This window comes from Bubalus kerabau, chromosome 13, assembly GCF_029407905.1.
Source record: "Bubalus kerabau isolate K-KA32 ecotype Philippines breed swamp buffalo chromosome 13, PCC_UOA_SB_1v2, whole genome shotgun sequence".
Lineage (NCBI taxonomy): Eukaryota > Metazoa > Chordata > Mammalia > Artiodactyla > Bovidae > Bubalus > Bubalus kerabau.
The window spans coordinates 48,698,326-48,722,501 of record NC_073636.1 but is presented as its reverse complement, the minus strand read 5'-3'; the positions used below and the strand labels follow the sequence as shown (position 1 = coordinate 48,722,501).

Below are 24,176 nucleotides of genomic sequence, written 5' to 3'. Positions count from 1 at the left end.
TTGTTAAGACTCCATGCTTCCAATACAGAGGGTGTGGGTTTGATTCCTGGTTGAGGAACTAAGATCCCACATGCCTCTCAATGTGGCCAAATGGTTTTTAAAAAAGTAAAAAGAATTTTAAAAGTGGAAGATTAAAAAGAATCATAATCCCAGAAGGGGGCAAGCACACCAAAGACAAAGGTCACCAGGGCCATTGTCCTAGGCTCTTTGCCTCCAGTCTCTGCTTGCTTAATTGGTAAGGAATTCTCTGTCCACAGCCTATGAACAAAATGTATTTGAATCTAACAGCCAAATAGCAGCTACCAACCCAAAAATGACTGAAAGATTCAGGCTGGCAGGATATGACTTTGCGGCGCAAGATGATTCCCAACCATCTGGAGTTGTGACAGCCCTCCTTCCCTTCCCCTCCTAAAGTACAGAGTGCTATAAATGAAACCAAGTTTAAGGCTTCTACTGTGTACTGGGTAGAGCGATACAGAAACTTAAGATAGAGTTCATGTTTTCAAAGAATCTACAATCAAATTAAGAAGAGCAAAGATGGCACCCAGGAAACCACTGCAAATATACAAGGCACCCTGTATTTAGGAGCTAAATCAGTTAATTGGACCAGGGAGCTTCTCTACTCTGGCTTTCAGAGGAGAGATACAAGCAAGCTACTGGATGGCATCACGGACTCAATGGACATGAGTTTGAGTGAACTCCGGGAGTTGGTGATGGACAGGGAGGCCTGGCGTGCTGCGATTCATGGGGTCGCAAAGAGTTGGACACGACTGAGCGACTGAACTGACAGGGTGTAGGCTACTGGAACTGATTAAAATCTCAGATGTATGAGAGTACTAGAATACAACATTTCAAATATATTACTTTAGAAAGGCTAAAAGAATCCATAAAAGGAAAGATTGATACATTTTAATTAAAAATTAAAATTGAACACATGGCAAAAAACTACAAATAAGTAGAAAATGTTATTGTATTACTACAAACAAAAGGCCAGACTCTCTAATATATAAAGAGCTCTTCCAAATCAGTAATAAAATAGCAACAACGCAGTAGCAAAGGATGTGAACACATAGTTCATAGAAAAGGAACTACAATAGCTCTTAGTCTTATATCCACAAAGAACAAAAAGTTCCATACACTATCTTATTTATCTAGAGTGTGGAGAAACAGGTGCTCTCATACACAGACTGATTGTAGGTCAAAGTACAAATTAAGTCTCTGTGGAAGACTATTTGACAGTATCTGTCAGAATTACAATTCTGCATAGCTTTGACCCAGAAAATCTACCCTTTGGTATTTTTACCACAGTTATACTCAAATATGTGAGTCGGTATGTCTGTACACAAGAATAGTTATTATTACATTGTTTGTTTTAGGAAAAAACTGGAAACCACCTAAACATCCAGCAGTAGGGAACTGGTTAGTTACAGTATGATCCATTCATATAGTGTTGTGATTAGGAAGAATGAGTCAGCTTCCTTTTGATGGGAAACATGGTCAGGGAATATTATTGAGTAAAAAGGAACAAGATACAAAACAATCAGTAGAGAAACCACCTTGTTTGTGCGGAACAAGGAAGAAAGAGTTGACTTTTTATTGTACATCTTTTGTCTCTTTTAAGTCCATTCAAAATTAATTTCATCATTATATACTCTTTTGCCCCATTTAAGGGCATTTTAAAATGTGTGCATTAAAAAAAAAAAATTTATAACTTCAAAGCAACACTTTCCCTTTTATTAGGCTCATGTGGACTTTTTAAAGTCCAACCTCTTTGAAAAATGTTTCTTTCTTATTAACTTCCTCCTTAGGAAGCAGACAAACTCTGTCCTTAAAAGATGTGTTTTCTACTTGGTACTGCACTCAGTCCTCAGGCCTGCAATATGTGGTTTACAAGCAGCAGTCAAGTCTAACATCTTAGAGAAAAGTGCTGTCAAGGCAGGAGGTAATCAACCAGGGCCTTCCATACTTCATACATACATACGTGTGTGTTAGTTGCTCAATCATGTCCGACTCTTTGCAACCCATGAACTGTAGCCCACCAGGCTCCTCTGTCCATGGAATTCTCCAGGCATGAATACTGGAGTGGGTTGCCATTTCCTTCTCCAGGGTATCTTCCCAACCCAGGGATCAAACCCAGGTCTCCTGCATTACAGGTAGATTCTTTACTGTCTAGGCCATAAGGAAAGCCTATATAGATAGATAGGTGCATATATATACACATATATAAAAACACATTTACATTTGTTTTTTACAAAAATAATATAACAGGGTTTACAGAGTTTTATTAATTCTTTAAAGCTACATAGTCAAGGTCTATGCTTCAATATAATCATCTTTTACTCTGGAGTAAAATGGGAATTTTAGGCCTAAAATTAGATTTAAGATTACTGAACAGAGGCCATATAGCAACACAGACATAATAAATCTTGATCATCACATAACTAGAAATATGTTGCTTTTATCCTTATGCTGGGTCTTACACATCCCCCATCAATTAGTTTCATTTTAAGTAAAATACAAAAGCAAAATAGTTCACTGAAGTAATCTTCTTTTCATTACATTAGCACATATGCCAAATTATACTAACTGCATGATAATCTCTATGTACTGAGGCTATGTTTTTAGCATATGCTCCTATCTACTTCATTAAATACAGTATCCAGCTAGCAACCACAAAAAAAGGAATGCATGCTGTACAGCAAAAAAGAGAACAACAACCTGCAGGATGGTGTCTTACAGGGTTTGTTGTTTTTTTGTCACTAAGTCATGTCCAACTCTTTTGCAACCCCATGGACTGTAGCCCACCAGACTCCTCTATCCATGGGATTTCCTAGGCAAAAATACTGGAATGGGTTGCCATTTCCTTCTCCAGAAAAGGCACATTGGTTTTAGTAAGAGGCTTGCTGCTGCTGCTGCTGCTGCTGCTAAGTCGCTTCAGTCGTGTCCAACTCTGTGCGACCCCATAGACAGCAGCCGACCAGGCTCCCTCGTCCTTGGGATTCTCTAGGCAAGAACACTGGAGTGGGTTGCCATTTCCTTCTCCAATGCATGAAAGGAAAAGTGAAAGTGAAGTCGCTTAGTCATGTCCCACTCTTTTGCAACCCCATGGACTGTAGCCCACCAAACTCCTCTATCCATGGGATTTTCTAGGCAAAAGTACTGGAATGGGTTGCCATTTCCTTCTCCAGAAAAGGCACATCAGTTTTAGTAAGAGGCTTAAAAGATACTAAAAGTTGCTACCCAACTAACAAAGAATCTTGAATGATTAGATCAAATAGTAATCCTCTCCTGAGAGCATGAAACCTATGGGAGGTAGGCTTTATTATTTTTTCATATTGTTGATTGGTGGAAGGAGAGAGAGGTTTATTGAACTGACTAGATGGGGAAAAATGGATTTGAGCAGTGGGGGTGGCAGAGGCCACATGTTTTGGTGATTTCTATTTTCAATTAACCAGGAGACAAAGGAAATCGAGGACCAAGGAGAGGGCAGCAGTAGCCAGTCCCCACCAGGGAAAAACATGTTTCTGAATCACTGAAACCCCTGAAAGAGTTCTCAGGGAAAACCTTTTGGGGCCCCTCTTAGCAAATGAACCTGCAAAGACCCAGGACCCTGTGCTCAATGGGAATGTGAACAGTCCAAAGAGGAAAGTCCAGAGCTCTCTGGATGCAGCAGACGATCTGGGGTTCCTCAGCAAGAGCCAGGCCTGGCCCAGCCTGTTCTCCTGATGTCAGTCTGGAAAAGTAGGCAACTCTTATTAACCAATACTTTCAAAGAATTGTTTTACCAGACTTGGTAATGGAAAGGAGATAAGTAGTTTTAGGTGTGGAAGCGCTTCTTCCATTTTTTAAATCTGTACTGACTGCATTTGAGAGAAAAGCCTTATTGGGTGATTTAATTTACTTTCACTAAGTAGACAGAGAAGGAGTGATAGTTAGACCAATAGATACATACATGCACACAGATATATATAAATATGTATATGACATATGACAAATGACAGTTTATTAGCCCAATTCAAATTTCAGTGACTGCACATACTATTTAAATTGTGTGTGTCAGCTTGAATTAAGGGCAGGGGCCTTTTGTGGGGAGAGGGTTGGGAGTTGGTTGCCTGGTTTTTGGTGTGCACTGTGTGTATGTGTGGTTTTTTTAGTTCATGTCTTTGGATGGTAGTATAATTGACATGCCATAGAATTCACCATTGTAAGTGTACAGTGTAATTTTTAGTAAATTTACATAGTCGTGTAGCCATCACCACAATCTTACTTTAAAACACTTGCATCATGCAAAAACGTTTCCAATCATACCCATTTGTGGTCAGTCTCTGTCCCCAGCCCCAGCCTGCACCTGATCTGCTTTCTGTCTTGAGTTTTGCCTTTTCTAGAAATTTCACATATGGAATCTACAGCGAGTAGCTTGTGTCTGGATTCTTTCATTGGGCATGATGGCTTTGATGTGTATCTGTGTTTCTGCCTGAGTGGTGTCCCATCGTGTGGATGGATACATATGGATACATTTTGTTTATTCATCTTCAGTTTGAGGGACATTCTCTGTTTCTGGTTTGGAGCTGTTGTGAATAATGCTGCCATGGGTGTTTTCATGCGTGTCATGTTTCAGTTTGTTTTTGGAGGATTCTGGGGCAAACTCCTGAGGGTTTCCATGACACCTGGCAAAGTTAAGAAAACAAGGACAGACTTTCTGGAGATTGTTATTATTCCAGCCTCCTGAAAACCACACACTTGGATCTGCATTTGCCCTCCTTTCCAAGCAGTTTTAAAAGCCGTGAGAAGGAGAAAGCCTGCAGGCAGGTCACAGTCCCACGTGCATAAAGTTAATGCAAAAGGAAAAGTGGACTCAGGCTAACCAACCGATGATAAACCTGTTTACATGCTCTGAATGTCTTTCTATTTCTCCACCATGTTTTCTTCAACATTTTTATCTTTTTTAAAGGATACAGTATAAACTCAATATGAAGGGAAAAAACGGAAATCAAACATAGGAGTTACTGTTTAATCGGAACAGAATTCCAGTTTTGCAAGATGAAACAAGTTCTGGAGTCAGATGGTGGTCAATGAGAATGTACTTAATGCCACTGTGTATACTTAAAAATGGTTAAGATGGTAAATTTCATATGTATTTTTAAAAGGAATTTTTAAAAATCAAACATAAAAAGGAAGTAGTTCCAGTAAAAATGGAAAGTAATCCTTTACCAAGATCTTTCTCCTGAGAGGTAGCCCTGGTTAACAGCTTAATGATTAACCATCCTTGCAGATTTTTTCACATACATTTATAAATGTGTATTTGCTTTGTAGCTTGCTTCTTTTTACTTTATATCAGCCATATTTTCATGTCAGCATATATGTGTCTGACTCACTTTTTTTAACTACTACAAAATAATCAAAGAAAAGGCTAAAGCATAGTTTATCAAGACCTATGGGTTTCTTCTTTGATGAATGCGTTGTATCTCTTTAGAATAGTAACCATGGACATGCTCATGAAAGGGCAAAAAGACATTTAAAGATCCTGCCAAAGTGCTTCCTACTGACATATGTGTAAGTGCCAGTTTACACCACATCCTCACCAACACCACACATTATCAGTACTTAAAACCTAGATAAATCTGATAGGAAAATAGAAATTATGTCATCGGGTTTTAGTTTTACTTCTCTGATGATTAGTGAGGTCGAGCATATTTTCCAATGTTTATGTGGCCATTTTGGTTTCATCTGTGAATTGCCTGTTTATATATATTTGCCCCATTTTTTATTGAATTCTTTATATTTTTCATATTGATTTATAGGAGCACTTACTTATTGCAAATATTTTCTTTCAATCTATATCTTGTCTTAACATATAATCTTCTCTAGGGTATTTTTCGCCATCAAAAATGTTTAAATGATTTTAAAATGATTGTAAAGTCAGCCTTATGCATCATAACCTAAAGGCTTCCTGTCTTGCTTAGAAAGGGCTTCCTCTCTGAAAGATAACAAAGTTTTCTATTGTGTTTCCTTCTAATAGTTTTGATTGTTATCTTTAGATTTTTTAAATATAATATGCCTTTAGATATAAAATCATATACCATGCAGTTCACGTACCAACATTTCGCTCATTTAAAATGTACAAGTCAGTGGTTTTTAGTATATTCAGAGTTGTGCAACCATTGCTGCTATGTAATTTCAGAGCATTTTCATCATCCCATCAAGAAACCTTATCACCCATTAGGAGTCTCTTCCCATTTCCCTCCAATTCTCCCAGTCCTCAGCAACCATCAGTCTGCTTTCTACCTCTGTGGATTGGCCTGTTCTGGACATTTCATGTAAATGGAATTATACAGTATACAAAATACGTGGTACTCTGTGACAGTTTCTTTCCTTTAGCATATCTTCAGGGTCCATCTGTATTGTAGCATGTATCAGTATTTTATTTCTTTTTATTGCCAAATAATATTCCATTATATGTATATGCCATGTTGCATCATGGACATCTGAATTATTTCTATTTTTCGGTTATTGTGACTAATGCTGCTGTGACCATTCATGTACCCGTCTGGGGGTTTTATTCCTTTGATTTTTTTTAATTGTGCTAAAATATACAAAATATAACATTTGCCATTTTAATCATTTTTAGGTCTACAGCTCCGTGGCAAGAAGTATAGTCACAGTGTTGTACAACTATCACCACTGTTTCCAGAACTGTTTCATCATCCTGTACAGAAATTCTATACACATTAAACAGAACTCCCCATTTTTTCCTTCCTCCAGCAGCTAGTGAACTCTATTCTACTTCCTAACTGTATGAATTTGTCTATTCTCAGCACTTCATCATATAAATGGAGTCATACAATAGTTGTCTTTCTGTGTCTGTCTGTTTTCACTGAGCATAATGTCTTCAAGATGCATATATGTTATAGCTTGTATCAGAATTCCTGTCCCTTTTAAGGCTGAATAATACTCATTGTATGTATATACTTCTTTTTGTTAGTCATTCCTCAATTGATAGATATTTTAGTTGTTTCTACTTTTGGGCTATTGTGAATAATGCTAATGTGAACATTGCAGTACCAGTATCCATTCAAGTCCCTGTTTTCATTCTTTTTCAGTATCTACTTATGAGTGGAATTGCTGGATCTTATTCTGTGTTCAACTTTTCCATGAACTGCCAAACTGTTTCTTATGGAGGCTGCACCATTTTACATTCCCACAAGCAATGCATGAGGGTTCCAATTTCTCCACATTCTTAGCAACATTTGTTATTATCTGTCTTTTAGGTTAGATTGATCCTAGTGGATGTGAAGTGGTATCACATTGTGGTTTTGCATGCTTGGATTCTTTAATCTATCTGTATATTTTGGATGTGTAAGGCTTTGTGATTTTCTATCTTGTTTTCCAAATGGCTAGGCAATGGCACCCCACTCCAGTACTCTTGCCTGGAAAATCCCATGGACAGAGGAGCCTGGTGGGCTACAGTCCATGGGGTCGCTAAGAGTCGGACATGACTGAGTGACTTCACTTTTACTTTTCACTTTCCTGCATTGGAGAAGGAAATGGCAACCCACTCCAGTGTTCTTGCCTGGAGAATCCCAGGGAAGGGGGAGCCTGGTGGGCCGCCGTCTATGGGGTTGCACAGAGTTGGACACGACTGAAGTGACTTAGCAGCTTAGCAGTGTTGAAAGAAAGCTTCTCTTGCTTATAAAATGCCATTTTATTTTATATTAAATTACATACCATCATTAGGTCTGTTGCTAGATATTGCTTTATTGACATTTTGTCCATTACCACAGCAATAACACACTGTTTTAGTTGCTGCCACTTTACTATACATTTCAATAACTGAGAGGAAAAGTACCTTCCTAACATTGCTGTTTTTCAAAATGTTCTTGGAGATATTTGAACATTGTCTTTCCAGCCCAACTTGAACAGCTTGCATGAAGTTCCACTAAAAACCTGTGTCCTTGTCCACTGAAATACAGAGGGTGGGGGGTTAAGATTCTGCTTAGAATTACACAGAGTACAGATCAGCCTGGGGACCACTTCTCCTTATTTTACTTAACACATAAACCATTCCATTAGCTGTGTTTCCCACCAACAGAAGTATGATAAGAAAGGAAAAATAATGGAGTCTAACGAAGATGGGTCAGTTTGGGCTCTTGAAGAAGCTCTGGGAAATATTTTGAGAAAGAAAGTTCTTAATTCAGAAGTAAAATGAACTGGGGTAGTTGAAAGATAGAGGGCTTTCTTTCAGTTACCTGAACTAAAATGCATTGCATCTGATTAACAAGAATTGATCTCAGTTATTCTAAAACTTTTGTATCATGGGATGTAAATATGCCCCAGCACACACACATAAGCACATGCCTGTTCTTCTCTCTAGTATGATGCTGTCCGAATAAACCAACTCTATGAACAAGCCAGGTGGGCCATTCTCTTAGAAGAAATTGACTGCACAGAGGAAGAAATGTTGATCTTTGCAGCACTACAGGTATGGGAACGTTGGTACCTTCCTCTGGAAGGAAACAAAGAAAATTTGTTCTCCTTCAAGTTTCATTTTCTTTCTACTGATTTTTTCTTTGAAAATGAGTTGAAAAAAAAAAAGAAAGAAAAGGAGTTGAAAATTAGTGTAGTAAATTTAAATTTAAAATATTCCTCATAACCAACCCATGCATACATCTTATAAGGCATCAGTCTTGCAATCCTCATTGCTTCCGTGCTATAAGGTCAACCAATGATGGAGAAGAACTGAGTTGGAACATGACTAACCATAAATCTCAAAATAATTTACATTAAAATGTCATTTTCCATGCATACCCGGGAGATCTCCTTCCAGGAGATGTTCAGTATTTTCTTTCCTCATTTGTGTTTCTAATAGTCCTAAAAACTCTGTTTCTGTTGTAGTATCACATTAGCAAACTGTCGTTGTCCACTGAAATACAGGATTTTACAAATGAGTCTGAGGTTGACGAAGTAGAAGCAGCACTTTCTAATTTGGAAGTGACCCTGGAAGGCGGAAAAGCAGACAACACTTTGGTATGAATGTTTCTGATAACTCAGAATTGTGGCTTTGCTCTGAATGACAAATGTAAATGAGCTTTTGTATTATAAATAAGGGAATATTTTGTCTGATTTTGAAGAAAAGAAAATACTCTCTTCCTCAGACAAACTTAAACTTGACTAGCTTTTCTCAGATCAGCTCTAAGTAACTGTAAGGTATTTTTATCACTCCCAATGACAATTCTTTTGTACTGTATTTCTTCTTAAAAATAAGCTAGCTTGGTATGAGGGAAAGACCGCTCCAGTCTCTATTTCACTAGAGTGGAACATGAAATGGGCCCTTTAACTGAAGTCTAGAAGAATGAGGTAGCTGTGAAAGTAGAGAGAATGCTTCACAGATACAAAACCATGTGATCTGTTGACCTAGTCATGCATTTCTTTGGGCAAGACTGTACACTGTAAAAAGTTCCTGAACCCTTTTGACTTTAGGAAATAAATAAAAACTCTCCAGTAAAACATAAAGAAATAACGCTCCTGCTTCTTATCCAGGATGGATATGGCTGAACTGTCAGCTTTATAATTGCAGTGCCCTGCCTTGTTTGATTCATTTGTTGGGAGCCACCCTTTTGTTTAACTTCTTCGATCATTAGTTTAATCACATTGAATCAGAGAGGTAGAGCCATTGTAATTTGGTATAAATAGTAATAGCACTGTATTGTATACAGTAATACACACATTATTGTATTTAATGTGTGTTCTCTTATGATTAAATTCCTTAAAATAGGAAATTGCTAAAATGCAAAAGCAACTACCTTATACAAATGGAATTCTCAGATTCTGAAGAGATCCAGGCCCTGAACCACATTTATGAGACCTGGGCCCCATGAAACTGGATTTCTCTTTTGTTTACTTCCTCCACTAAATACTTACAGTGGAAAAGTCGTCCTTCTTAGAACAAATGGAAAATTCCCTCTCAACGCCCTCAATATTTTTATGTGATGCCAAACAATAGTCTTTTCAGTTTGAAAATAGGCACCAACCTATACCATAGAATGAACTTCGAACCAGATTCTTTCTGAGAATCAGTAGGATTCTATATATCAGTAAACTAGATATAGCTACTCTTATACACTCTGATGTAAAAATTATGAAACATTTTGTTTGGACAAAAAAGTAGTAGTTTCTAATTCAGATTTTTAACTTGAATGATAGTGTATGGTCAGTTTTTTTTTATCTTTTTTCATTTGTGTAATATATGACACAGAAAGTGAAAAAATACAAAAATGTACAGCTTAACAAATCAGTATTAAATTATCAGCCAAGTTACCACCCAAATCAAGAAATAGAACTTCACCAATTAACCCCAGGATCCCCACAGGTGCCTAATCTCAGTCACACCCCTGAGGTAACTACTGGAAATGTAGCTAGTATGACTGAGGAAGTGAGTTTTTTATTTTATTTAATTTAATTAATTCTTATGTAAATAGTTCCACGTGGCAGGTGGCTACAGTGTGGGATAGAGTGCCAGCACCACCTGTCTAATTACTGCTTGTCAAATGTTATCTGCTTTTCCTCAGGAGGACATTACTGATATCCCTAAACTTGCAGATAATCTCAGATTATTTAGGTAAGTCACCCTTGAAGAGGAAAGAAGTTACTCATAGCAAAATCTTGCAGGTAAAGAGTGTAGGAGTTAAAATTGAACATCCATTAGGCAGGTTCATGGTTCAAAGGTAAAAGCACAAGCTTTGGCATCAGAGAGATAATGGATGGAGTCCTAGCGCCATAGCGCACAACAGCGGGATGATCTCAGGCATTGCCGTCATGTCTCTGAGCCTCAGTTTCCTGATCTATGAAGTGGGGATATACCTCCTCTTGGGCATGTTGGGAATATTAAATTAAATGATGCATATGAAGCATTAAACATGGTTCCTGGCTCATTAAATGCTGGTATAAATATGGTCGGTATTGGTGATCATGAACACATATGCCAGACTTTTTATGGTCCGCCTGCTCAGGGCTCTCATACCATTTGAAGGCTCTTTTATGATTTAAAAGCAAGTTGTCTCTAGAGCTTTGATCCCAGACTTATAGAGAGTTGGCTTCCCTGGTGGCTCAGAGAGTAAAGAATCTGCCTGCAATGCAGGAGATGTGGGTTCAGTCCCTGGGTCAGGAAAATCCCCTGGAGAAGGGAGTGGCTACCCACTCCAGTATTCTTGCCTGGAGAATTCCAAGGACAGAGGAGTCTAATGGGCTACAAACCATGAGGTCGCAGAGTCAGACATGACTGAGTGACTAACACACTCATACACACACCTTAGTTTATCTACCTTCACCTGTTAAGTATTTCTGATAAACCCCCCAGTCACCTCAGATCACTCTGAAACTGTTAAAAGGAATAGAAGTTTTTTACTTTCTTCATGAAAGACTGCCACATTTGTGATGGTGCCAAGGTGGGTTAGGATGAAAGGAGTAAGGTTCGTTTGAAGTTCTATCAGTTACTTTATGGTTTGTTGACTTTCCTTACAAACTGACACTTCACTTAGTTGGCTTGAAAAGAAACACCGGTTGTTTTTGTTACCACAATTCAAAGAAAAACTTGGAAAGAATGAGCAATGAATCAGATATAAATGAGAAATAAGAGTCCAAAGGTAACAGTATTTGTCACTGAGTTTCTGCAGGGTTTTTTTTAATGTGATCTTAGCAGATGGTCCAAACAATTGGGTCATTCATTTAACTTCTGTGGCATAAATAATTGTAACCATGCATATCACTACAGTCAAAATTACAGAAAAAAATAATAACAATTTGAATCCACAAATCTATCTTTATAAATTACTAATTGTTCTTGAGAGAAATCTGGTTGCCATAGCTTCTGTATAGAGCAAACTGAGCTCTTCACAGACCAAATGATGACAGTATTCTTCCTATAAAATGATAAATCCTAAAAAAGAGATGATATTCTGGAAGTAAGCCCCACATCCGTATCACTTTAAAGTGACTTTTATGCTAAAACTCACAAAGTTGTCCGCATATTTGGCCAGTGGACACTTTGTCTGCCAAAGTTCTCAATGCATTGAATATAATATATAATATTATTTCTGGAAGAAAAAAATACAGGACGAAGGGAAGAGGGAGAGTGGAGCTGATGACACAGAAAAGGAGAAGGGAAAGGAGGAAGGAGGTTGGAGGGAGTACCTCTGCTGTTGGTGGGTGTGTGACCTTATAGGCCATTCTTTTCTCTGGGCCTCCTCTCCTCAACAGAAGAGCATTGAACTAGCCCTTTGGTTTTAAATTTTTTTCTTTGACAGTGAAGCTCCTTTTTCTTTCCTAAGCCACATCTATTGAACCCACATGTAAATAATGGACTTCTCTTCCTAGCAATGTGGTATCTGATCTGATACAAATCTCAATCTTGCTTGCATATACAAAACTGACCTTGAAGTGAGACTGGGAAGTCACAAGTGAGACTTCCTCAGCTTGTAGGGAATGAAGAGGGAACCAGTTCTATTAGGTTGGTGCAAAAGTAAATGTGGTTTTGTATTGTTGAACTTTGCCATTTGATATTGGAATACATTCTTAAATGTGGTTATGTTATATATCATTTAATGCATATTTCTCGCTTTATTTTTTTATGCTAATGACATTACTTGCTGTGTATTTTACACTCATTTTAGAAATGTAAACTATGGAAATGATATTAGACAAAAAGCAAATGCAAGCAATTTTCTGATTTGAGTTCAGAAGGGGTCATAAAGCAGCAGAGATGTTGCATAAAACCTGCAATATTGCATTTGGCCCAGGAACTGCTAATGAACGTACAGTGGCAGTTCAAGAGTGTTGCAAAGGAGATGAGAGACTTGAAGATGAGGAGCGTAGTGGCTGGCCATCCAAAGTTGACAACAACCAATTGAGAGCAATCATCAAAGCTGATCCTCTTACAACTGCATGAGAATTTGCCGAAGAACTCAGCATCGACCATTCTACAATCGTTTAGCATTTGAAACAAATTGGAAAGGTGAAAAGGCTTGATAGGTAGATGACTCATGAGCTGACCAAAAATCAAAAAAATCATCATTTTGAAGCATATTCTCCTATACAACCACCACCAACCATTTCTCGATTGGATTGTGACGTGCAAGAAAAAGTGGATTTTATATGATGACCAGTAACAACCAGCTCAGTGGTTGGACCAAGAAGACACTCCAAAGAACTTCCCAAAGCCAAACTTGCACCAAAAAAATGTCATGATCACTCTTTGGTGATCTGCTGCCAGTCTGATCCACTACAGCTTTCTGAATCCCAGTGAAATCATTACATCTGAGAAGTGTGCTCAGCAAATCAATGAGATGCACCAAAAACTGCAACACCTGTAGCTGGTACTGGTCAACAGAAAGGGCCCAGTCCTTCACACCTAACCACATTGCATGTCACACAACCAAAGCTTCAAAAGTTGAACGTATTGGGCTATGTAGCAAGTTTTGCCTCATCCATCATATTCACCTGACCTCTTGCCAACCTTGGACTACCACTTCTTCAAGCATCTCAACAACTTTTTGCAGGGAAAATGCTTCCACAACCAGCAGAAGGCAGAAAATGCTTTCCAAGAGTTCATCAAATTTCGAAGCACAGACTTTTTACATTACAGGAAAAAACAAACATTTCTTGTTGGCAAAAATGTTTTGATTGTAATGATTCCTATTTTGATTAATAAAGATGTGTTTGAGCCTAGTTAAAATGATTTAAAATTCACAGACCAAAACAGCAATTACATTTGCACCAACCTAATACAGATGCTGGAGAAGGAAATGGCAATCCACTCCAGTATTCTTGCCTGGAAAATCCCATGGACAGAGGAGCCTAGCAAGCTACAGTCCATGGGGTTGCAAGAGCCAGACATGACTTAGCAACTAAACCACCACCATACCTGAATGGTCTAGTGGTTTTCCCTCCCTTTCCCTAATACAGATGAAGGGCTTCCCAGGTGACTCAGTGGTAAAGAACCCTCCTGCCAATGCAGGAGACACAGGAGATGGTTCGATCCCTGGGTCAGGAAGATCCCCTGGAGGAGGGCATGGCAACCCACTCCAGTATTCTTGACTGGAGAATTGCAAGGACAGAGGAGCCTGGTGGGCTACAGGTCATAGAGTCACAAAGAGTCAGACACAACTGAAGCGACATAGCACACACGCACAATACAAATGAAGCCTCAGTTGCACAGGGAGATTAGGCTATAGATATCGATTCTCATGGCTCAGGGCTGGGATTGTAATCCCTGTACAAAATTTAAGGTGGGATTGCCTCCTGTGAGGCAGTGAGCCAGGACTGAAGCCACTGCCTATAGGCAGAAACTTGTAAGAGCTGCCTTCTCTGCTTAACCGGGAATAGAAAAACTGCCCATCAGTGGAAGGAAGAGTAAGAAGTTCATCTTTGCATGGAGTTCTGTGTGGGGAAATGTGATGTCCTTTGAAAAATAAGAGCCATGGTCTGTGCCACACACAGATGTAGATCTAAATTTAAATGTCTTATATGATAAAAGAATTCTGAAAAATAAAACATACTGGTCCAAAACCACAAAAGCTATGAAACCCTGGCAGATGTAATTGCAAAAATACCTAGAGAGCTACAGAGAAAGTAAACCCCCTCAAATAAACAAACAAATGGACTCTGTGGGAGAGGGAGAGGGTGGGAAGATTTGGGAGAATGGCATTGAAACATGTAAAATATCATGTATGAAATGAGTTGCCAGTCCAGGTTCGATGCACGATACTGGATGCTTGGGGCTGGTGCACTGGGACGACCCAGAGGGATGGAATGGGGAGGGAGGAGGGAGGAGGGTTCAGGATGGGGAACACATGTAAACCTGTGGCGGATTCATTTTGATATTTGGCAAATCTAATACAGTTATGTAAAGTTTAAAAATAAAATAAAATTTAAAAAAAAAAAAAAAAACCTTCCCAATAAAAATTGCTAACCATGTGAGTTCCTGAACTACCATAAAGGTCAGTAGGCCCAATAAATAAGAGGATTAGGTAGTAGAACAATCTGAAGAAACCATAAAATGAGTATGTTGCTGCTGCTGCTGCTGCTAAGTCGCTTTCAGTCGTGTCCGACTCTGTGCGACCCCATAGACGGCAGCCCACCAGGCTCCCCCGTCCCTGGGATTCTCCAGGCGAGAACACTGGAGTGGGTTGCCATTTCCTTCTTCAATGCATGAAAGTGAAAAGTGCAAGTGAAGTCGCTCAGTTGTGTCCAACTCGTCGTGACCCCATGGACTGCAGCCTACCAGGCTCCTCCGCCCATGGGATTTTCCAGGCAAGAGTACTGTAGTATGTTAAGAATCATTAAATATACCGAAAGGTAAACATTTTAATGAAAGGTAATACTAGAAACTCTAGAAAAAAAAAACACAGTCACAGGAATTGATAATTGAATACATGTGTTAAACATCAAGTTTAAAACACAGCTAAAGGGAGTCCCCTGTCAGTCCAGTGCTTAGGACTCAGCTTTCACTGCCAAGGGCCCAGGTTTGTTCCCTGGTCAGGGAACTAAGATCTCACAAGCCACACAGCATGGCCAAAAATAAAAAAAGTTAAGGAGAGGACTTAGAAAGATAAAAGTGGAAAATATGATATAGGTAGAATAAGAGGGTTCAACTAGGGGTTTAAGAAGGAAAAAAGGGTGGAGAAGCAAGCATTCAAAAGAGAATACTCCTGGACTTGCCTGGTGATGCAATGGATAAGACTCTGCCTGGCAATGCAGGAGACACAGGTTCGATCCCTGATCTGGGAAGATTCCACATGCTGCAGAGCAACTAAGCCCATGAGCCACAACTACTGAAGCCCATGCTGCTGCTGCTACTGTTAAGTCGCTTCAGTCATGTCCGACTCTGTACGACCCCATGGACTGCAGCTTACCAGGCTTCTCCATCCATGGGATTCTCCAGGCAAGAACACTGGAGTGGGTTGCCATTTCCTTCTCCAATGCATGAAAGTGGAAAGTGAAAGTGAAGTTGCTCAGTCGTGTCCGACTCTTAGCGACCCCATGGACTGCAGCCTACCGGGCTCCTCCATCCATGGGATTTTCCAGGCAACAGTACTGGAGTGGGGTGCCATTGCACAGCCAAATAAATAAAAAGTCCACAAATGAGAAACCCTCAGGTTAAGAGGATTAAACTGCAGAGATTGAACATTGCGGCTCTGCCTTTCTCTGAGCATTCCTTGAAATGGCATAGGCAAATTACAGGAAGAATTTCTTTGAAGGGCCATTAGATGAAGAAAATATGATTCTCACATTGTATCCAGTTAATGAGGAAATTGTTGAAGACCATCAAGTGGAACCAGGTGTTTCCTCAACTTCAGACGTCAAAGAGGAGGCACTGAATACAAATGATCAAGTTCCTCCTCCTCAAACAAAGGAGCTTGAGGAAGCTTGTCGGAGCTCTAGCTTTAGAAGATCAGTTTGTCCATAGCCAACTACATTGCCTCCAATTAACGACGTGAATCGGGACACTGTGGTACTGGTGCCAACAACTTAAGTTGAGTACCGACGTCCAGAAAATAGAAGTTTATCAGAGACTCCAAGAACATGCTTATCCTGAAAAAGATCAGTATGTTCCTAAATCATCACGGGAGGCCCAAATGCACCCATGTTCAAGGAAATACAACATGATGACCAAGAGGGGAAGTATACAGAAAAGAAAGATGAGTGAAAGTGAAGAAAGGACTAACATGGTTGATGTGGTAACTTCAGCTCAGGTAGCCGTGCTGGCAGCATGGTCAAGAATTGCTGCAAGGACTGTTCAGCCGAAGGCTGTGAATTCGTGTGCCCTTCTCACCTCTCAGTCCTTTCTGCCCCAAGCCTCAAGCATCCGGTGTTTTGTGGTCCACAGCAGACCACTCTTGGCAGACACAGAATGTTGGGTTCACCTGCAGTTCCAAGCAGGTCACACCTGGGTTCCCAACACCCCCAGGAGGATGACCTCTCTCTTCATGACCTGGAAGATAATATGTTATGCCCTGAATGTGTTAAGAGGATAAGAAGATTATGAAAAGATTAATCCCAATGGGGAGGAGGAAGAAACCTGCTTTGGATACATCAACATCATTGCTTTTAAATGGTCCATGTCTTAAAACAGAATAAGTGATTACCAGAGGGGAGGGAGTGTGAAGTGGGGAAATGGGTGATAGGGGTAATTTTATGGTAATCATGGTAACTAGATTTTTGTAGTATCAAATATCGAATTACCGTGTTGTATATCTGTAGTGGTGTGCGCGTGTTTATGTGTGTGCATGTGCTCAATCGCTGTTGTTCAGTTGAGCTTGATTCTTTAAGACCCCATGGACTGCAGTCTGACAGGCTTTGCTGTCCATGGAATTTTCCAGGCAAGAATACTGGTGGAGGACTTGCCATTTCCTTCTCCAGGGGTAACTTCCTGACCCAGGGATCAAACCTGCATCCCCTGCATTGGCAGGAGAATTCTTTAACACTGTGCCATCTGGAAAGCCCTGTACAACTGTAACGAAATGTTATATACTGGTTTTGCCTCAATTTTTTAAAACGTTAAAATTTATCACTGGAGCCATCAGGTCTTGGAGTTTTGCTTGTTGAGAAGTTTTTAATTACTGATTCAGTCTCCTTACTAACAATCAGGGGGAAAAGGATAAATGGTGGAGAGCCCACAGTTAATGTGACTCACATGCCAGTGATTGCTATGCTCTGTCCTCACCATCCTCAGTGTGGCCTGATGCCTTAAGTACAGATGGGAATATCTGTATTCTGTACTTGAGGTTTACCTGAAAGTGACTGTTACTAGCTATGTATTGATAGAATGTAATTTGGTTTTGTTTTTGTTAATAGATTTTTTTTAGCAGTTTTAGGCTTAATGCTGAATACTCCATTGTCTGGATGTACCATAATTCATCCATTCATATCTTGAAGGCCACCTGGGTTGCTTCCAAGTTTTGGCAACTATGAATAAAGCAACTAAAAACAAACAAACAAAAAGTCTATAAATAAGGCAAAAATCACATATAAAAAAAAGAATGCTTGAGAGTTTTTCGTAATTGTTGAGGACAAAATCCTTAAATTCAGAAATCTCAAATCCCAACAAAATAAATCAATATAAATGTACATCTTGATATGGCCAAACATTGGTAAGATAAAGTTGTTAAAGTCTGAGAGAAAAGATAGATTTCCTACAAAAGAAGAATAGGGGCAGAAGATTTCTTGTTGCCTGGAAGATATTTTGAAAGGACTAAGGAAAGATAAGGGCTTTCCAGGTGGCACTAGTCGTAAAGAACCAGCCTGCCAATGCAGGAGACATAAAAGACGCATGTTTGATCCTTGGTCGGGAATATCCCCTGAAGAAGGACATGGTCATGCATTCCAGTATTCTTGCATGGAGAATCCCATGGACAGAGGAGTCTATGAGTGCGTGCTCAGTCACTTCAGTCATGTCCGACTCTTTGCAACCCTATGGCTCCTCTGTCCATGGGATTCTCCAGGCAAGAAAACTGGAATGGGTGGCCATGCCCTCCTCTAGGGGATCTTCCCGACCCAGGTCCATGGGGTCACAGAGTCAGACGTGACTGAAGCGACTTAGCACACAGCACACAAGAGAAGATAAGTCAATCTAGAACTTTATGCCCAATCAATCTCTTCAAAATTTTACTTGCTACAAACCCTTAAATATAAATCAGGCAAGATACAATCCTAATAGTCAATTATATGTTTAATAAAAACAATGATTTATCCCCAAACTGTAAGGTATAACCACTGTTGGAGAGACTGCTTTGAAATAAATGGCTCCACAGCAAGGTTATAGCTGAGAGGTTATACATAAAATTTATTCATGGAGTTATTCACAGTCAAATTACTATAGCAAAGAAGTTCCAATCAGACATACACAGTGTGCTATAGAAAACTGTCAGTGTGATTCAATTTATAAATGAGACTCTTCACAGTACTTTTAAAGAGATCGAGGCTGACCATGAAAATCTTTGGTCCTGCTCTAAGGCTCACTGGTTATCACATGCAAAATTACCTATAAGTGTTATACTTTAAAAAAAAAAAAACTGTTCCAAATCTATGACTTTTCTGTGATGATAAGTGGCCATTGGTAGTGAGTCTCCAGATACTTTAAAAATAATAGATACAGTTAATCTGTAATTTTTTAAAGGTGATTGTAAAATGAGTGAGTATGGAACTAGATTTTGAAAGATATTAAACCTCATTCGAAGAGTTGACTCATTGGAAAAGACTCTGATGCTGGGAGGGATTGGGGGCAGAAGAAGAAGGGGACGACAGAGGATGAGATGGCTGGATAGCAGCACCAACTCGATGGACATGAGTTTGAGTGAAGTCCGGGAGTTGGTGATGAACAGGGAGGCCTGGCGTGCTGCGATTCATGGGGTCGCAAAGAGTCAGACACAACTGAGCGAATGAACTGAACTGAACTGAATGCTGAAGAGAACATTTTGAGAGTTATTTGGAAATGTTTCCATTGCCACAGTGTTGCCAGTAACGATCCTGCCTATTAAAACAGTATTATCTGCTCACCTTTAAAACCTGGAAACAGAATTTTTCTGTGTTAAACAGCATCCAAATTGAGTGATAGTATATTTGAAACACACTTATTAAAAATACTAAATTACAATGTATCCTGATTAATTTGCATAAGTGAGTGATTGACATCAAGGAATATGAAAATTAGTAGCCTTGCTTCAACAAAAACCTTCACAAACAGATAGACAGCATTAAAATATGAATATTGTAATCAGTAAACACAGCGAACAGTGGGGTTCCTCCACTGGGGTTTGTATAACCTCCCTTCCTGAAACAAAATGAACTTTTCATATATAATTTCCAATAACTGTAAATATGTTAGGAAGTAGGTACTCAAAATATTTTAAAGATAGATTGTGCACAGATTTACTTTGGAGATTATGGGGCGAACTAGGAAACCATGTTAGGAAAGCTTACCTAAATTGCAGACACCTGTGCCCTAAACTCAACCTGCTGAATAGGACTCTGGGAATGGGTCCAGGCTTATGTATCTCCAATAAGTTCCTTCCATGTCTTATGAACACCAGAGTTTGAGAACCATTTTTCTAGAAAATAAAGTCCAACTTCTTAGCCATACATCCAGAGGCCCACAGTGGCCCCAGCCTGCTTGCTGTTCTTGTCTTCATCAGCCCTGACATGGAAATGGCGTAGTTTCAGAAACTGCCCCTCTGCCCATTTCCATGGCTCAACCCAGCAGCAACCAGCATAAGGGAGATGTCCAGGAAGTGTTGACCCGACTTCTACCAGCAAGGTACCCAACTCTGACTCACCTCTGCATTTTGGACATGCAGTTGCCTGCACTTTTCTTTTTGAAATTTCTTTTCTGTTCCTCCCATCAAATGCTTTTTGATCCTTCATTCTGAGTTTAAACATTGTGTCCTCTGTTACAACTCCTATATCCTTGTTGTGTGACTTACCACATTTTTTTATATTTATTTACTTACACATTTCTCTCTTTAAAAGGGAAGCTCCATGAGGATTTGAGACTGTCTCATTCTTTTTTCTTTTATTTCTCTTTGTCATTCTTCAGGTAAAATTTATGGATTACTTTTTCATTTATTTTTATTGAGGTAACACTGATTTAGGCTGCAGTCCATGGGGTTGCTAAGAGTTGGGCATGACTGAGTGACTTCACTTTCAATTTTCACTTTCATGCATTGGAGAAGGAAATGGCAACTCACTCCAGTGTTCTTTCCTGGAGAATCCCAGGGACAGAGGAGCCTAGTGGGCTGCCGTCTATGGGGTCGCACAGAGTCGGACACGACTGAAGCGACTTAGCAGCAGCAGCAGCAACACTGATTTATAGTATTATGTGATTTTCATATATACATCATTTTATTTCTACTTCTGTGGACCCTACAGTGTGCTCACCACCAAAATGTAGTTTCCATCTATCACCATGGGCTTCTCTGGTGGCTCAGTGGTGAAGAATCTGCCTGCATTGCAGGAGACACAGGTTCAGTCCCTGGGTCCAGAAGAAGAAGGAAATGACAACCCACTCCAGTATACTTTCTGGAGAATCCCAGGGACAGAGGTGGCTGGTGGGTCACAGTCTATGGGGTCCCAAGAGTCAGACACAATTTAAGCAACTAAACCACAACCACCACCACCATATAGTTTATCCCTTTAACCCATTGTGCCCCCCTTTCCCCAACCCTCCCCTTCTAGTAACTGCTACTCTCATTTCTATATCTATGTGTTTGTTTTGGTTTGTTCATTTATTTTGTCTGTTTTTAATTAGTTTTTTGTATTCCACACATGAATGAAATCATACTGTATTTGTCTTCCTCTGTATGACTTATTGCACTTAATGTAGTACCCTCAAAGTCCATGACAAATGACAAGATTTCATTCTATTTTGTGGCTAATATTTCATTGTGAATATATATATTGAAAATATACATATATATTCATATACATGTTCATATCATATCTTCTTTATTCATTTATTGATTGACACTCTGGTTGTTTTCATATCTTGGCTATAGTAAATAATGCCACATTGAACATAAGGGTGCATATATCTTTTCAAATTAGTGTTTTCATATTCTTTGGATAAATACTCAGAGAAATGAAATTGCTGAGTTATACAGTAGTTCTATTCTTAATTTTTTGAGGAATCTCCATATTGTTTTCCATGGTAGCTACATCAACTTACATTACCACCAACAAACAGTGTGTGAGAGTTCTCTTTTCTCCATAATCTCACCAACACTTTTTATTTCTAGTATTTTTTATAATAGCCAGTCTAACAAGCATGAAGTGATTTTAACCTTATGGCTTTGATTTGCATTTCCCTAATAATTAGTGATGTTGAACATCTTTCCATGTACCTATTGGTCACCTGTATGTCTTTGGAAAAGTGTCTATTCATCTCCTCTGCTCAGTCTTTAATTGGGTTGTTTGGTTTTTGTTATTGTTGAATTATATGAGCTCTTTATATATTTTGGATATATATATTTGCTTTATTGGATATATCATTTGCAAATATCTTCTTCCATACTGTAGCTTGTCTGTTCATTTTGTTGATGGTTTCCTTTGCCATCCAGAATCTTCTTAAAATCCAGTTTTTAAAATTTGCTTTTGTTTCCCTTGATTGAGGAGACTTAGCTAGAAAGATATTGCTAAGACCAATATCTAAACAATGTTGGCAAACATAGGTGTAATGCCTATGTATTCTTCTTCTAGGAGTTTTATGGTTTCAAGTTTTACATTCAAGTCTTAAATCCATTTTGAGTTGTTTTTTGTGTATGGTATAAGATAATAAGCTTCCCAGGTGGCTCAGTGGTAAAAAATCCATCTGCCAATGCAAGAGACATGTGTTCGATTCCGGGGTTGGCAAGATCCTCTGGATAAGGAAATGACAACCCCCTCCAGTATTCTTGCCTGGAAAATCCCATGGACAGAGGAAAACCCCATGGAAAATCCATGGACAAATCCCATGGACTGACAGGCTACAGTCCATGGGGTCACAAAAGAGTCGGACATGACTTAGCAATTAAACAACAACAATAAGATAGTGATCTTGTTTCATTTTTTCGCCTGTAACAGTCCAGTTTTTCCAACACCATTTATTGAAGAGACTATTCTTTCCCCATTGTATGTGCTTTGCTCCTTTATCTAAATTAATTGTCCATATGTGCAAGGGTTTTTCTGCTTATACCATGCTGTTTTGATTACTGTGGCTTTGTGATATAGTTTAAAATCAGGGAGTGTGATACCTCCAGCTTTGTCCCCCCACCCCCATCAGGATTTCTTTGGCTATTCAGAGTTTTTTGTGGTTCCATATAGACTTTAGAAATTTTTGCTCTATATCTGTGAAAAACATTCTTGGGATTTTGATAGGGATTTCATTGAATCTGAAGATTGCTTTAGGTAATATGAACATTTTAATTATGTTAATTCTTCCAGTCCATGAACGTGGAGTATCTTCCCATTTATCTGTGTCTTCTCCAGTTTCTTTCAACAGTGTCATATAGTTTCCAGTGTACAAGGGACTGTCTCATTCTTGTGTACATCATTCCCCGTTCTGACACCTTCTCCACTCTTCTTTCCCTGCCTTTCCTCAGTCTCTGGAACATGGAATGAGAGTCTGGGGATGTGTGAAAGCAGCTGGAGGATGACCCAACCTGGAAGAAGATAGTAGGAAGAGTTTAAAATCTTTCGATACTCTTCAAGTCCAATTAAAATGGAGAAACAGTTTCATTCTTAATTCTGAATAGAAATATTTAGACACCTGAGACTAAACTGAGACTTCACTATATTTTGTTTGTAGGTTGTGTCCTTAGATTTTATTTTGAAAATGTTGTTAACTTTGGAAAATCTGATTCTTAGACAGGTACCTTTTAAATATGTCCCTTAAAATTATCTTACAACTCTCAACATGATAAAACTATTTTTTAAGCAGTGGTTTTTTAAATCCTGGAAATATTAACTACATATAATGTTTTTCAATTTTATTATATAATTGTTATGTAACAATCTCCTATAATACGCTGGTTTTTTTTAATTAACATTTCCCTTATCCTTGTGTTAAGGATAGCACATTTTTAGCTGACAAAAGATTAGTACCAACATGTTAAAAGACTTGCCTAGAAGCGTATGTGAGTGCAGTTAACCCCAAGCTTCCTGTCTTCCTCCCATTCTTGAATGCAGAAACCCACCTCTCTGAAACGAGGTACCCTGATCCACCCCCAAAGCCAGAATTGTCCCACTGAACCACATATGAAACCTGCTACCTTTTCTCTGTCTAGCTGTACCCTCTTCCCTGCTCCCCAGCTTGCTCTCTCGTTTCCTAGTTTGAATGACTCAGCTGAGGTCTTCTTTTGGCACTGCCAACCTTGTCTAGCCCAGAGTACAGTTTTCTGGCCTAAACAGATACCATGGTTAGAAATCTTCCCTCAAAATATTTTTTAATAACAGTAGGGTCTACATGGATTAGCTATAGATTTTGGTGATTTCCGTGGCTCACTGGGAATTTTCTGGTTGGTTTTTCTTAGGGTCAAGAGGAAAATACAGAAAAGGTTGCTTACTTTTATATCTGATCTTTATGTCTGTAACTTGAGGCTTGTGTTGTCCATATGGACAGCTTTTTCAGAATCAAGAAATAAATTGAAATTTTA

General features: G+C 39.1%; 1 protein-coding gene and 1 pseudogene across 15 annotated transcripts in view; both read left to right on the top strand.

The window, feature by feature from the left end:
* FERMT1 (FERM domain containing kindlin 1) overlaps positions 1–24,176 on the top strand; it is a 61,517-nt gene that overhangs the window by 25,839 nt on the left and 11,502 nt on the right. For all 15 annotated transcript variants that reach the window (XR_008701568.1, XM_055544272.1, XM_055544267.1 and 12 more), the window contains 3 exons: positions 8,372–8,479; positions 8,893–9,024; positions 10,566–10,615. Coding sequence is in view for 14 of the 15 variants with exons in the window: in XM_055544272.1 (XP_055400247.1) it covers positions 8,372–8,479; positions 8,893–9,024; positions 10,566–10,615 (290 nt within the window). In the remaining variant the exon portion in view is untranslated. The remainder of the gene's footprint in view (positions 1–8,371; positions 8,480–8,892; positions 9,025–10,565; positions 10,616–24,176) is intronic.
* On the top strand, positions 16,214–17,130 carry LOC129625649 (developmental pluripotency-associated protein 2-like; annotated as a pseudogene).